At 36.2% G+C, this 17,180-nt stretch overlaps 1 protein-coding gene across 1 annotated transcript in view; it reads left to right on the top strand.

Moving 5' to 3' along the window:
• Positions 1–17,180, top strand: part of LOC134741437 (homeobox protein Nkx-6.2) — a 66,373-nt gene that overhangs the window by 20,583 nt on the left and 28,610 nt on the right. Inside the window, exon 2 of the mRNA XM_063674218.1 lies at positions 348–541. Coding sequence (XP_063530288.1) covers positions 348–541 — 194 coding nt within the window. The remainder of the gene's footprint in view (positions 1–347; positions 542–17,180) is intronic.

The raw sequence follows: 17,180 nt of genomic DNA, 5'->3' as shown, positions 1-17,180 counted from the left end.
GATTTCGAGTCTTTTTCATACGTTCTCAAATTATATCAGCATAAGTTATTATGCGTTGTTCATTTTGCCGTTTAAGCAATTACACTGGCAAACGTCCAAGGCGCTATAAATCTACTTAATTGTATGTATAAATCTGATTAGAAACACAGTGGTGCTAAATGTATTTAAATTCGCGTAGATAATATTAGATAAGAAATAATAAGTCGATATCGATCTTGATCGGCAAAAAAATATGATCTTGATCATGATCAGTCTCAGTGCAGTGCAATATAAAAACAAGACCATACTTTTAAATTAGGATTCGCCTCTAGTGATTTAATCTATTTCATCTATTAATCTTATTCCAGTGAGCAACGGCGCACTGAGCGCGTGCGCACAAGGCGGGATGGACAAGGACGGCAAGAAGAAACACACGCGGCCCACGTTCAGCGGGCAACAGATCTTCGCGCTGGAGAAGACATTCGAACAGACCAAGTATTTGGCGGGGCCCGAGCGGGCCAAGCTTGCGTACGCGCTTGGCATGACGGAATCGCAAGTCAAGGTAAGTCATATAATCAGCTTTATCTATGTGGGTCTTGGGGACCTGGGGTGATACTATGGAAAAGAAAAGACCCGTGGATAAGCGGAAAGAATATTTATCAGATGGTTTTACCATTTCGGGATAATTCGCACGGTACCTTACGGTTTTAAGTAAGCACATAAATATTATTCACATTCAGAGGGCTGCATACACATACTGGAGAAAATGACTGAGTCACAAGTCTGGGCATATTGACTTTTACTGATTCTACGTAACATATTTTAGAGTTAAACATGCCTAACTTTAATGTAAGGTGAAAGTTAAGTTCAAATAATCGATTAGTTACTTGCTTACTTCTTCCACTTAGGTTGGCAGTTGATTCCGCAAACTAAGCCAAAGCAAATACTTAGCAAGCACTTTAGCAAATAATTTCAATTCTCTATTACGAGCCCCGATGCAAATTAGTTCGTCTAGTTCCACACAACAATTTTGTTTATTCTATAAATTTTACACATGAAGATATAATGACCCAGTAATGGGAACTGTAATAGTAATGTTTAATCTAGTTTATTTTGATCGTATAATAAAATTGCATGAGACTCTTATTGTTAAAAAATGTACTTTTCTAAAACGTTCTCCAAATCATATTGCCCTCTCCTATAGCACTGCTGCCTGCATGTGCTCGAAACAAAATTGTCAGTACATTGGTAGAGCCGTGTTGCTTTCCCTAGTAATAGCCCTTTTCACATCTGTTATATTCCTACCCGTCAAATAAAAAATAAAAAATCGTTATTTTTTTTTCTTTTAGTACAAACGGTATTTCTTGTATTTGGATTTAGTTATTGGAGAATATTACCATATAAATTAAACTACATTAGCATTAGCATTAAATGTTAGTGATTTTTAAACTTAAACATAATTTTTGCACAAACGCGAGAACCTCAGAAACCGGCTAAGTGCGAGTCGGACTCGCGCACGAAAGGTTCCGTACCATTACGGAAAAAACCAGCAAAAAAATCACGTTTGTTGTATGGGAGCCCCATTTAAATATTTATATTTTATTTTATTTATTTGGAAAGCAAAAAGAAATAAGCGAGCAGGAGATGAGTTTACAAATACACATTAAGGACATATATTATTCTGTTTTTAGTATTTGTTGTTATAGCGGTAACAGAAATACATCATCTGTGAAAATTTCAACTGTCTAGCTATCACGGTTCATGAGATACAGCCTGGTAACAGACGGACAGATGGACAGACGGACAGCGGAGTCTTAGTAATAGGGTCCCATTTTTACCCTTTGGGTACGGAACCCTAAAAATGGTCTGACTAGACAAAAACATATAGGTATTATATACTATAACATCACAATCTGTATCCTGTTTAATACGAGTAGAGCAAATGGGATAGTAATTAATATTTTCTTTATAAACTAAGATATAGACTGCCGATGTGACAATCCGCCATGCTGCATGTAGTACATGCACAATTAACCGGCCTGTAATCCGATTACGGAGATTGAAAAGTCAATCACTTAGCGGCGCAGTCAAACGGGATTAACCATGGCACAGTCGCTCTATTGGAGTACAGATATCAATGTGTGCGTGTCGTATCTGAACGGAATATCGTAAAAAGAGCATGCATGTTTGTGACCTAACCAAACGGAAATCTTTTGACAGTGGGGCATTTCACTGAAAGTTACGGTAACGTGGCTCTATTTTTCATATTTCTGATAAAGCTATGAAGCCGGTATTTGGCATGTTAACATTTGCTAAGTTAACTTTACATTCTACTGTCAGTATATGTGCATATTCTACTGATTTATGCCGCTTATTAAGGTAGCTACCATATGTGTTACGACCCCAACAACAGTTGTAATTTGAAAGACCCTAATACATATCAGTGTTACCTAAATAGAAAGTTAATTATTAGAAGTGGTGACACATACACATACACTCATATAATAACCAATTTTTTATTTCAAAAGGTAGAATTAAAATTTAATTCAAATGTACAAGTTCCCAATTAAGTTTTTCACGATCTTGTTAAAATGTAATCAGTAAATTCCTTAAATGAAATCAAGCCGACTTTTCAGTAAGTTCAAAGTTGGAAAATGATTAGGTACTAATTAGAATTTCATTAATTATATCTATAATTTATTTCAAGTTTGGTACCTTTTTGTTTAAATTAAAATCAAGCCAAACGTTTCAAGATTTCATTAAACTAGTTTTCAAAATTTATCTAGATGAAGTCAAACAATCCCAAAGCACTTTATTTAAAAACTAAACGAGCATCTATCAATTGGGCGAATAACGCGCGACGATATAGCCACGTTTTTATTCTGAAATAATTAGGGTGTGACCCTCAAGTGACGCTAAATGGAGCGTTTACGCTAGCGACTGATGGTAGGGACGAAATTGTCGCTTTTATCCTACAGCCTGTAAGGGCTCCAAACCGATATGTTTACCCTGTTCCCCGCTGGTTAGGAATAGCACTGTTAAATGATTTAAAGCAGTATTTTAACTGGTCGATTTCACTCACATAAAACATGTGTTTAGTTTCTATAAGATCCATAGGTTGATTTTATTTTGATGCAATAATATTTCAGAAGTCGCCTAATAACGATTCTTTTTCACCGCGATGTGCATAAAAAATACTTCCTTGGGTATCAGTCATACTGCAATTAGCGGGGTTACTTACGTCAATATTTGGTACCGAAAGTACCGAGTATTGAAATTCTAGAATTGAATTTAATTGAATACAACAATTATTTATGTAATAGATCTGCGGATCCCATTTATCTCTTGCATCTAATATTTTCGAAAATAGATGGTTGTGTTTGATAAATACGTAACTCGTTAGTGACAAGTTAAAATACTGGTAATATGTATTGCAGTTACCGACTACGTAACAGTCAAAGCCCAATGTGAAGGCATTTACCCCACTAGTTGACGTGCTAAACTATAGGTTAGGGTTCTAAACGCTGCGGTCACGCGTATTTAGAGCGGCAGAGGGCGCTGCTGTGTAACGGAGACCATGGGGTCGGTTTGATAAATGAACATACAATGAAATAATCAAAAACTTAACTGAATGGAACAGTATTATCGTAGTATTACTTTGATAGTTTAAAATGGTCAAACTGGACCAATAGTTGTGTAACTCACAATATAATCTGCTAAGTACCGTAAACTTTGATTCATGGGGTAACCTTGTAACCTGGTAACCAAATAAAGCATTGTGTGCGATTACCAAGTCATTATAAGTAGGTATTTAAAAATATAGGTACCTAATATTGTTACGATTTTAAGACCCCCTGGCAGTGATTAAAATGACCGACTTGGTTTTATATATCTCAAAACTTTTTTGTAGTAGAAGAACTGCGTTGCGAGACTTGCATCTTTTTACATGTAATGTTTTTGATGGGATTTACCACTTAGCTAAAGGCAAAAACAAAATCAAATGTAAGTAAAACAGTCAACCATCAAACATAATTAAAATCATCATCCATAGCCAAACGTCACAAAGTCGCAGTAACAAGTCTCCCTTGTGAGGGTAGGACAAATCGCATTATACTAAGTGATACTTACCATTTAGAGGGTGCGTGTTAGTAGTGCGAAGTGGAGCGTGGCTTTATGCGTTTGGAAAATCAAAAATGTGAGTGAGACGTTTGTCACACGCCGATAATAACGTGGGTAGAAGTTTAAATCGGTAGCCTCATTCTGACTCTGCGCAGTCTGCAGGTAAGTTCATTAGAAAAACTACACATTTCGAATTTCGTAGATTTTCGAATAAGGTGGCGAGGTTTTTTTTATTCGAAACGGTAAGCAAGAGACAATCTACCAACTTCTTGCTCAAGAAAACATGTATTGTTAGACAGCCCGTCAAGTGCTCATCGCAATCGTTACCTACGTAATAGAGGCTAGTACGGCTACCACCAGTTTGACACTGACAATATACGCTCGCGTGTGCGTAACTTACTTTCTATGCATCTCGCTCGTACTCGCATATTGGTTGGTGGTGAGAAAGTAAGTTACCTACGCAGACGTTATCCAATACGTCAGTTTGACACTGCTAAGGCAGTTGCGGTAAGCCGTAAGGCTACTGGTATCAAAGTAACCTTATTTTACCTACCTACCTACAAAATTCCCGTTTTATCTTCCAGTACCTACGGTCTGATGTACCTACATCAGTTAAAGTTAGCTTGCATGAATTCAATTTGGTTCAACGGCATATAATTTTCGCAGAATGTATTACTATTATTCGCTAGGGCCATGACGCTCCGCCGGGTAGTTGGGTGGAAGTAACGCGATCAATGGATGCCGTTACATTTGCGCTCGCGGGATGCACTGCAGTGTCAACAAAATGATCAATCATCGACATCACAGTACGTCTAAGATATGTTTACATTTTGCTCCTGTTTTGATTGTATCAAGGCAAAATTGTAGAATATTTCGGCTTTCCCTGTAAGTACATACGAGTCGCGATCATGTTGGCAACACAATAGTGTGACGAATATATTATTGTAGGTTGCTTATTTTAAAAATGAAAAACTTGATCTAAATACATATAAACTGTATTTTATATAAATACGTTTAATTTGCCGGTATTTAGGTAATGTCAAGAAATTTATTAATATAAGGAGAAAATACAACTGATTGCAGGTCCAATTCGCATATACCTAAATGCATAAAATTACTTACGCAGCTATTATACAAAGCCGATTAAACCTATTCCGTATAATATCCCACTTAATAATCCTCCATATTAACTTAATAAAATAAACAATTGCTTAGAATTAATTGCATCAGTGCAACACATGTGTAAACACAGAACCCCCTGCATCTCCCTTGGGATTAATTTATCGAATGTCAAATGAGCTATGACACCCGGATACTCGTCTGACCGATTTATTTCATACATCTATCAAGCAGTAATAGACTCTTTGTCAATGCATTAAGAGCTAACACATAGCACGTAAAAGTTGGTATAAATGTATAGGGGAATTGAAAAATACAAACAAATATTAAAATATGCAACCGCTCTTGACTCCAAGTAACAAAGTTGAATTTTGGCTGGCTAAAGGACAGGTGGCAATGGTAAACCGTGCCCCCATAGTATGGTTTTTAGCGCAATTTGTGAATGGAGATGATCTGCGATACGTTTAGCGTTTAGCGATATACAAAGGATTATTGTGTAGCGACTAATGACCGTTATAGAGCCTAAAATGTCAATTGGGCATCAGACCGCGAATATTTCAGTACTTATCGCACTACAGCCTTCGTCACTAGACACCATACCAACACATTACCAACAATGTAGTACCTAGATGTACCAATGTACATAGATACGACTCCACATTTTTAATAGTTCGTGACCGAACTTGACAGCTCGTCGGTAATATGCCACTTTTCACTTTTTTTTATACTACGTCGGTGGCAATCAAGCATACGGCCCGCCTGATGGTAAGCAGTTACCGTAACCTATGGACGCCTGCAACACCAGAGATATTACATGCGCGTTGCCGACCCTTTAAAAACCTGTACACTCCTTTTTTTAAGAACCTCATACTGTAGCCCCTCGGGAAAACCTCGGCAGGGAGCTCATTCCACAGCCGAAGCGTCCGCGGGAGGAAATTCCTCTTAAACCGAACAGTACGCGACCATTTAGGTTCTAGGGTGTGAGGATGAACACCCTGCCGACGGTCTATTTCAATGTGACGAGCTGTAATTAATTAATACGATACGAGTCACTTAGCCCTTAACTCGAGTCTTATTCGTAAATCTACCCAAAACGAGATTTTTGGTTATTGGTATATTTAAAAACGAATAGGGTAGCTACCTATACCAATATTTAATGACTGTGGGTCTACTCAAGACCCTTAATGACGATGACACTGCGCTAAAGAACGTTACGCATTAAACGGCGCGCGAATTTGCATCGCATGTAAATGATTCACTTTATAGTTTAGACAGAGATTTATAGTTATCGATGTTATACTAATTCTGTAATCATTAAGGATTTCCAGTTCGTTTCTTTTTTTATTTACTTTTGTTTTATATAAGAAACACAGACAGTTTATTTCTTTGGTACATATTATTTACGGTCAATAACAATCTAATTAAAATTTAACTATTCGTGGGAAAAATGAGTTACTATTGTTGTTATCATTGCATATTTCAATTTGTATTATGTCTGAATATTTTGCAGTAACACCGTAACGCAATAAAATAAAAAAGAAAACCGCATTTCAAAACGCCCCTTAAGAGCCTATAATAACACTACAGATAAAAATTAATAACATCGTATCAATGTGAGAAACATGACGGACACAAAATGAATTCAATTTTTTACTGCACCATAAAGATGATAACTGAAATGATTTGCATTTTGAGTAGGAGAAGGAATTATGACCCGCAATAAGAAGGTTATGAGGCTGTAGCTGTATATCAGGGCGAATCGTTAAGTTTAGGACCAACAAGTCAAGTCGGTGAGCCAATATTAGAGCGTGAATCATTTATGGTGCGGTTGATAGTGAAATATTCTGTCAAATATGATACGTCCATTAACTGCTTACCCATGTATGTGTAGTAGACCGGTATGAGCCAAATCGCTTTAGATATGTACCTACTTAACCTACTCTTATTGAAATGGAACGGCAATTGAATATTATATAGAAAATATAACTTTTTTTTAATATACCACATCGGTGGCAAACAAGCATACGGCCCGCCTGATGGTAAGCAGTCACCGCTTAATTAAACTACTCCGTCACAATTTTAGAAAGTAGTTATTAATCACCTCATCATAATTTATGTATTTATATAAGTGATTTCTGTTTTCTCAATACAAAGTAACAGCTGCATTAAAAATAAGAAAATATCTCGCCCTAAATCTCAACGACGCTCGCAAATTATATTTAAATGGCGTTTTAAATTATCACAAAAAATTCGTAACGCGTTTAAGCATTCATAAAGTATCAAAACACATTAAAATTAAATTACTGCGTCATCCATCACGATAATTTAATATGGTGCTTCCCCTGGAGCGAGAGGGTAGTGGGCCCAACTACAAGTGCGAGCGAGGGCTAGCTAGAGGTATCGGAGTCATCTACATGAGTTTAAACTGTCGTTTGTCTTATCTGTGTGACGTCATTAGGCGTAAGGGATCTATTCTGTATAACGTGCGACTATTTTGGAAAGCTTGTGCTGTGCTGTAGGCGCTAGACAACGATTGACATTATTACTTATTGTTACATATACTATATTAAAATGTATCATAGGTAAGTACTTAAATACGTTCGTATACATATTAGGATGATTTGAACACATCATATATACTTATAAACCAAATGTCAAACCAACTGCCATCATATTTAGGAACCTAATAAATATGATGTCTATGTAAATATGAGAACGTTTTCAAAGAAAAGTCATAGAAACGACGTGGAAAGTTCAGGTGCTTATTTGCTGAAAAAGAAAATATATTTAAGGGTTTTTTTGTGGATTAAATGTTGTACCATTATTATAGGAAATTATTATTCAGTTTGTCGTGACAGGGTGAGATCCGTGTTAGGAATTTAATCATAGTTTCCCGTAGGCATGTCCACAAGGCGCACATATGGTCCGGCCCACCTGTACGAATAGATAAACGATAGGCTCCGCAGTTATTAGTTTGTCGGGGCATGTCGAAAACGAGTGTGTGATAATGGCATGAAATCCATATGTCAACGAAATATTTAATTGTACCTATTTTGTTCATACTTAATTTAAGTGCGGTGCAATGGTTTTATGAGTCATGTAAAAGAAAAATAATGTACCGATTAAAAAACCAATTATTTAGTTAGTGTTATTTAGGTTATTTAGTAGGCTTTGTATTATAAAGTGCTGACGACGTGGGTATGCATCTGGACTACCGAGTCCTTATGATTTAGTGTCAGGTATCTTTGCTGTGATAGAGCTGTCCGATTACATTCATATGTAATGACATCTCTGAATACATTAACATTACAAAGAAAATAGTTCAAAGACGAAACAGGATATATTACCTATATCTACTTATTACCAGGACGCAACAGTAATAGCAATAGCGTCCATATGAACCATATCAAGTGGTCGCACCACGCGTTGCGAGGGGGTCCACTGACTATCAGTCCGCCGGACGATATCGGCCTGTCAGTTGTTCGGAACTGTCAAATTTTTGTTCTAACTGACAGGCTGATATCGTCCGGCGAACTGATAGTCAGTGGGCTCCTTTTTTTAGGATAAATTGATAGCGTAAACAAACGCGACATCGATAGTCCTTCCAAAAACAAAATCCAATCACATAGACACTGACGAAATCACTTTTACACTCTTCTGCTTTTCCTATAACTGTTCTCCGTGAAGAAACCAACTCAATGTACTATTGATAAGGGTCAAAATGCAGTGTAATAATTACTCGATATCACCATGCCATAGATTGATGTGATGGGAGCTCTATTACAATGGTGTTTGGGTTGAAAATACGCCGCAATAATGGTTGATTGCCCCGGTTTGGGAAATCAATCGATTGAGCCGATGACAATAGCGGGGTAATCGAGTCTCATCAATTGAATCCAGCCGGGCTGATTGATTTCGAGGACTGTTGGTAAGTCAATCCTTTGGTACAATTTATTTATTTTTACTAAATACAGGTTGCTCAAGAATAAAAACTAGGTAATGATTTTAAGGGTGTTATTAATTAGAAATCTTAGAATTATATTTAGTGATTAAAATGTCGTCTAATTTGACTAGAGTACTAGGGTAGATTACAGTGGTTCGTAGTTTGGCATGTTAGGCTTACCTATAGTTCCAGAAAAGAAAAGGAAATTTTATTTACGAAATCATTATGCATACCACCAAACCAATAAATAATTTTTTGCATACCTATATGCAAAAAATTAAAAAAAAAAACATTCATTTACAACAATATTTGTAAACACAGTCGCTGTGGCCTTGCTAGAACGTCACGATATGCCAATAAGCTTTTCCAATGTATATCCCAATATATTACATCGTTATATTTTACATCAACACAATATTTTAATATCCAATATGAGTAGGTACAAATCTGGCATAACAATAACACCGCAACTAATCGGATCCCTCACCATCTGTCGCACCATCAGCTGTTCTGGACGTTTTACATATATTTAACATCATATTTGCTGTAGGTATGTTATATTACATATAATCTTTATGGCTGTGAAATGAGAATAATGGAATGATTCTACTATGTTTGGGTCTACCATACTATGCACTATGAAGTTATCGTACTGCCTGCAATTCATCATGCGTGACTAGAACATAACACGAACACGGAACATGGTACGAGCAGAGCCCATAGGGAAGCATATTGTAATGCTAATATGGATATAATACGGCTGCGGTCAATATGTTGCCATAATACTATTATTAAATACTGCATGTCCGTTCGCCCTCGCGCGTTATTTCTTGACGGATGAGACATAAATGCAGACTGCAATGTATTTTTTTTGGAAATTTACTGTTATTTTTATTATTGCCTACGTAGTAAGTGTATATCTTGGAACCTAATTTTAAACAACTAAATTAAAGTCTTAGTTTACTTTATTAACGTAACAAATACACCCATGCAAGCCAATATTGTCAGTAGAAAAAGGCGCGAAATTCAAAATTTTATAAAATACCAACCGTTCGCGCCTAGAGTTTTCAAATTTGCCGCCTTTTTCTGCTGACAAAGTTGACTCGCCAGACTATATTATATATCATTATAAACTAAAAGGGCATACATGTTCGGTATAAGAAAACAAACAATATTGTTAATATAATAATACTATAAGCACAATACACGTATAATGTAAAATTAAGTATTACGGGAATTAGGATTAGGTTGCCCAATTTTCAGCAAACCCCACCCTGGCCACATGTGGCGAGCCGCGAATATTTAACCGATTTGTTTACAAACCCTTCCTGAATATAAATGCAAAAATAAAATTATATTACAGCTCAAATCCACAATCCCACGCACCCTAGTGCAATCTTACCCGAGACTTAACTATGGAAACGTATGATTGATTCTTTCACGTCTCACGTCCCTTTTGCACTCGTTCACCTTTTCTATGTTTGTCTCATTTTCTCATGTTAAACTGGGGACACATCTGCGCACGATTGTTTAGGGCTGTCGACGTGTGGTTTTTGAAGAATTAGCGAAAAATTATACGCGTTGAATGGTTGGGTTTTTGGTGGTGTCGTCCCTGACGTGTGCTATTGTGACATGTCATTGTTGTTTGATGTATGACGTTTTTAAATGGATGTGTTTTTTAAAAAACATTTGCGGTACAATTTAACTAAAAGACTCGAGAGCTTATGTACAATAGGTATAGTTTATTTGTAGGTTTCTAGCAGAAATTAGCTTATAGTTTGTCAAAGAACTGTCTCATTTCAAACATAGACTGAGAGAATCATACTATCTTTGTCTTACACTAATATAGCATCCAAAAGAAAAGGATGAGTATAGTTGTGTGTTTGGTTCTTATGTACAGCCAATTTGGTTTGACCAACTATAGTTTGGGAACAAGTTTAGTTTCAGTGTATAATGTTTACTTAGTGAGTAATGATACGGTTGCGCAAAGCATTAAATTATAAAAACCTATTGGTTTCTTATTTCATTATAGTTCGATATTTTCAGATAATATATTATATGCAACAATCCCACAAAACTTTCCATCTGGAAGTCAGTTTATACTTTATAGGTCATTTGTTGCACAAATAAGCGCCTACTCGTATTTTTTTCTATCTGAAATAATAAGCAACATTTAGTGCGTATAACGACATTTTAGTCTACAGTCAGGAAAAAGTTAAGAAAAATACTATATGTTTATCTGTGTGTATGTATGTATACATTTATGCCCTTAAACACAACTTTTTTTGTAGGATTCTGGTTAGAATAAATTTTTATCCAATACACTAGATAATTTATCTAATACTTATTTTTTTTCCGTTCAGTTAGTTTGAACGGACAGTTCAATGACTGGAAATTAGGGCTAGCACAGAAGGGGCCCGACAGTATACTCGAATAGACAGCCCATCCCACTATAATAAATATATTTAAAAAAAGACGGGTAGTCTATCTCGCGGGCGATATACTGTCGCGTCACTCCTGTGCTAGTCCGGCTCGGCTGGTAGATAGTGGTTCCTGTAACTTTGAGTCCCTAACCTAGCAAAATATATAGCTACATAACATTCCCCCACACTCCGTAATGCCTACTGTTCCATATTTTTACAGCTCGACCTGCCATAAACGGGCAAGTTAACTAGCCCAATCAATTAAGGGCCCGTCTTGACAAGTGCCTCCTAACTGCGCGTTCGAGGGTTGCTAGTACTGGGCCTTGTTCCCATGTTATATTGAAGGTACGAATTGACTTATCGAAATTATTTTGGGAATACAATATTGGTTGTGTACTTACGCGCGCTCGCTTTAGAGCGCAATCAAGTGTGCCAGCATAACACACTGATATTGGATTGGGAGCAGGATAATTCTGCAATTTCAACGACATTTTTTTTATTGAATGTTGTAATCATCTATTTTACTTTCACATAAACCTCAACTGCATTTTCTCTCAAATTGGATACCTATTGGATATTATATTTATATATGATTACTGTACTATATGTATGATTTCCGAGTAAGTACATAATTAAAAAATCTCACATAAAGCGACATCAGACCAAACAAAACAATTCTTCAAAAACAATAAACGGCGCGGATCTCACGAAATCCCGCAATAATAAGGCCCGTGATTGATACAACAATGAAATCCCTTGTCGACGCCGCCATTTGCATTTTTATGGGCGCCGCCCTACGCGCGCCCGCCCTGCCGCCCTACGAGCTGCTGACTATGTGTGTGAATGGGCCTTCATTTAGAATTTAAATAATGAAGATAATAAAATAACATTGCGCTTGTCATGTGACAATTTAATTTTTAAACTAACTGAACCGTAACTGATAATATCAACTCAATTAAACCGATGTAGCACCCAAAAGAAAAGGATGAGTATAGTTGTGTGTGTACAAGATAGGTACTTAAAGTGCAATGGGTGCAACCAACGGAATTTTTGAAAAAAATGTAGCGCTTTTTTCGGCTGCCAAAAAATGTGAATAGCAATCAGTAACCTCATTGATTCAAAAAATGAAACGAACAGGTCTAAAACGCACCATAAAAATATGTTGCTACTTTTGCACAAAAGCTATTAACATGAATATTGCTTCTGAAAATACGTAATAAGTAGGTATTTATCGATTACTTTTTTTATTGTTAAAAATAACAATTCCATTACAATGATATCCCCGTTTCCGGACTTTCTGGGCACGCACGGCCATCCGCTCAGTGCTCACGCTCAGCGAGCTACGCTCGGAGAAGGACCAGGGTGCGTAGACAAGATGCCAATCGTTAACGCTCAGTCTCAGTAGCGAACGAAACGCAACTGTCTCGGTCGCACTAATATGGAAGAGTGATAGAGAGAGATAATTACGCTACGGAGCGTAAACGATTGGCATCTTGTCTACGCACCCAGACTAGCTGCACCTTATCGTGTACCATAGTGAGTATCTATATATATATATGGCGGACTTGTTCCTTAATACCTACTGTTTCAATATTTTTAATTCACTCCACTCAATCCATACTGAACAATAAACCATTATATATTATAATTACGTCATTTGATATTTGTTTCCCACTGAAATCTAATGCGACACACTTGCATCAAGAAACACACTATTTTCGAGCTATATCATTGTCGAATATAGCATATTAATTCTACAAGCAAAACTATACCACACACCATCACTAATACATAGTATAAAACAAAGTCGCTTCCTGCTGTCTGTCTGTCCCTATGTATGGTTAGATATTTAAAACTACTCAACGGATTTTGATGAGGTTTTGTTAATAGATAGAGTGATTCAAGAGGAACATCAGCATTGCACCCGTGCGAAGCCGGGGCGGGTCGCTAGTATTATCTAAAACGGTAGCTTAAACTTCAATAGCGGCTCCCATAATTACTTTTAAATAAGCCCCAATTTGTTAATCGCCTTATCCAAATTAAGAATTTTAATTAAGGCTGTACCGCGGTACACGCGACTGTAGGTACACGGGTGATGAAAGTCGTGGCTATTAGCTGCGAGTGACGTTTCCGTCGCCGCCTTAATAGGTTCCTAATTAATTTTAATACGGGTATCATAGTGGGCTAGTAATATTGTAATTGACAGAACTAGCCTTATACGGTGGAATCAAGTAGCATGTAAGAGGCAATGACAAAAAATTAACTAATCATTAAATTGAGTAGGTTGAAATAATTTGCTTTAGATAAAAAATGCATCATACAATGATATCTAAAATAAAATTATTTGTTCAGCGAACTAAAAGTTATGGGCTAAATTGCTTTCTTAAGCTATATCTGCTTTTTAGGGATTTAGATGACAGTTTCTTTAAACCTGATCCACAAGCGGTCATCAATCGCTCGCAATTAGAACGTTTATTAGCTCATCTGTAAACATCTTGTTATCCGGCTTAGACGGAGACGTCGACAAAACGCTTCACGTTTTACGGAGCACAAACAATTATTTATGGCTGCGAAAACAAGCAAACACCCTAAGCGAAACTAAAGGGACGATCAAAAAACAACCTTAGACAACCCTTATTAAAGTCTCAAATCATTTAATCCGCAGAGAGCGACTCTCGAGCAAGATTAATAGGGCATAAAATGTAAGATAATACAATATACAAGAAGACACGTTGTTAAACGTTCTCTTGACGGCGGCACCAGCAGTCTCTATCCATCTCTCTTATCCTCATGTATTTGCTCAGTATCTATCTCGTTCACACAGTTTCAATTATCTGCGTAATCCCTCAATTACGTGGACAGATGTCGCTCGCGTCTTCGAGCTTATGTGCCAGTTTAAAGTAGCGTCGGCAAGCAATTACTGTTCATGAGATATTTGGAAATTTTAGCGCCGGCGCAATTGAAATATTTTTTAAGATTAGCATTATGCAAAATGCAAATTGTTTTTTAATAATAGCAAATTACTTTTATTATAAGTTTTATAATATTTCATCTTTTTGATTAAGTACCTACCTTAATTAAAACGAAGTAAAGGATATTGATTTTTCGAGAAACCTTGAATAAACTATAAAGATTTAAGAAGAAAATGCTCTTGCTTCATGTTAAATTATTTATCGCTATACAATCAGCATCTGTGTATTATAAGATTAATTTTGAGAAGCCAGATAATATTCCATATTATTTTCTCTTAGTTTTAAATGACAATATTGGCACTAACACGTAATATTCTTTATTACAACTTTCATTTCATTTAATATTAAATATGACGGTTCAAATAAATATCGCGTCTAAGCCTTATAATTATTTTGCCGTCGCTACACCAAAAGGGTCGGGACACGAGTTAGCTAATAATTAATATTCTAATTAATGTATAAATTAATCGCCGGCCGCGGGGTCCTTAACCGACTGTGATTATGGAGGTTAACATTCATCCCTCACGGAAATTTAGTCGCAGGTGTTTTTATTTGGGCTGTTTGAAATCAAGTAAATGTTTTTAGTGTTATGATTCTACTTCGAATTCGTATGTGTGACCAATCTCATTAATCAATATTGACAAATCTCAGTAATTGGTAAAAGTAGATTCAAATTTGTAAAAATAACGAAGTCTAGTGTGGTTTCCTGTACTAACAAAAATTTGAAGGCCTAGCAACAAGCACTTATGAATGGTGAATAATATATATGTACATATATATTATCTTAAGCTAATTATCAGAGCAATTTATTGATGTTAATATTATTCCATAATAATATTGAATTATTATACAGATTGCTGTAGGAAGTATCAACTATTAAAGACATCTGAAGTATTGCAGCCGGCAGCAATAACGCTGATGTAATAGGTATTAATCTGAATGTAACCTTTATGGTGATATTAAAACATGTCAGTTTAGCCCCTAACACACCTTTAAATTCCGACGGTAGAAGAAAGTTACGCTCTATCTACAAATTACAATCAAAATTCGATTACTATATCGATCTCTATAATATAAATCAATTTATGCATAATAACCAACAATGAAAAGACTCGTCAGAAATTCGTCGAAAATAACAACCGTGTAAACGAACCGCCTTAAACCCATGTACCCGTCGATATCATTACTCTAATGTCATTAGTAGCGACATTTTCCCCTCTCCAATTAAAAATGCCTTAACTGAGATTAAATATCCAATGGAATTAGCTACTCTACGACAAAAAATATAGAGTTCATATTTGTATCACAATCTTAATAGAAAATCTTTATTCTAATAGATTTAATGAAACCAACGCGCTACCGAACGGCGGCACTCTCACACAACATCATTACCATTTTGACACCAACCAATCTTCCGACTCACTTAATCACTCTATTCATTCCCACCTAACTACCGCCATCGTCTCACGTAAAAGGTATTCTCTTTTTAATCTATTAAAGTCGATTTTTGTTTAGCTGTTATATGTGTAAGAGCGTATGGAAATATTGGAAATGGTATTTGATAGACGGGTTTGACAGCTGAAATAGTAATCGCAATCCGAATGTGCAGTAAGACGATTTTTAATCGATTTCTAGATTTAATCCGTCGATGTTGGAAGTTAATTTACTGGCTCACGGTGCATTTGATTTTAGAGTTCTGTATTTTGGCTGAGTTTAAAGTTAGACCAAGTTTAGTAAAGTCTGAAACGATTTTGATAGCAGACGCAGTGCAACTGGTATTTTTACGTCATAATTTCATAGAAGCTTGACGTTTAAAATAACACTTGCACTGCGTGTGTTATCAAAATCTTTGCAGACTTATCTTGGTCTGACTCTAGTTCCGTAGTTTTTTTTTATGAGATAAAATCAGACCTAATTCACTGTTGTCACAGATATAGTTTTTTGTAGTGATCCTATTTGCGATATTAGTAGTCTGCAGCAGCAGAAGTTGCTAAGCGGGCGAGGTGTTCAAAATTACATTGACACGCTCTTATTCTCTTAGCAATAAAGTCGCGTCAAGATAATTTTGAACACATCGTGCACTTAACAATATCTGCTGCTAACTGTATAGATTTCTTCATAAAATATTTAGTTATCTATAGTACGTCGTTCAAGTTTTGCTTATTTTGCATGTAGATTTACCTGTCCCCAAAATATGTTAGGTACGGGAAGATATTGACATACATAAGAAAAATCGGAGTGAATGCTAACAGAACGTTTGACTTAATGAATGCCTCCGAGAATTATTATTGGCGAGTTTACTTTAAGCAACGTTATTTATACTCAAAAATAATTCGTCATTTCGTAATTTATATTTATGAATAGCTACATAATTTTCCGTCGGAACTAACAACGAATAATGACTAATTTATAAAATTTGCATTCCTCCAAAAAGAATTGCATCAATTTAGTAAAAAAATCTTTCACAAATTAGTAATATACTACATACAAGCGGTATTTTATTTACCTGAACCAACACACTAAACCCGGCTCACGCTTGACCGGGCGTAGATAATTATCGACGCCTGTATTTACGGCGGCTGACGCTTTCATTTGTCACGCGACGGACGGATAGACGGACAGAGT

This window comes from Cydia strobilella, chromosome 1, assembly GCF_947568885.1.
Source record: "Cydia strobilella chromosome 1, ilCydStro3.1, whole genome shotgun sequence".
NCBI lineage: Eukaryota > Metazoa > Arthropoda > Insecta > Lepidoptera > Tortricidae > Cydia > Cydia strobilella.
The sequence above is the reverse complement of the archived record's forward strand: the minus strand, read 5'-3'. Positions and strand labels throughout refer to the sequence as shown.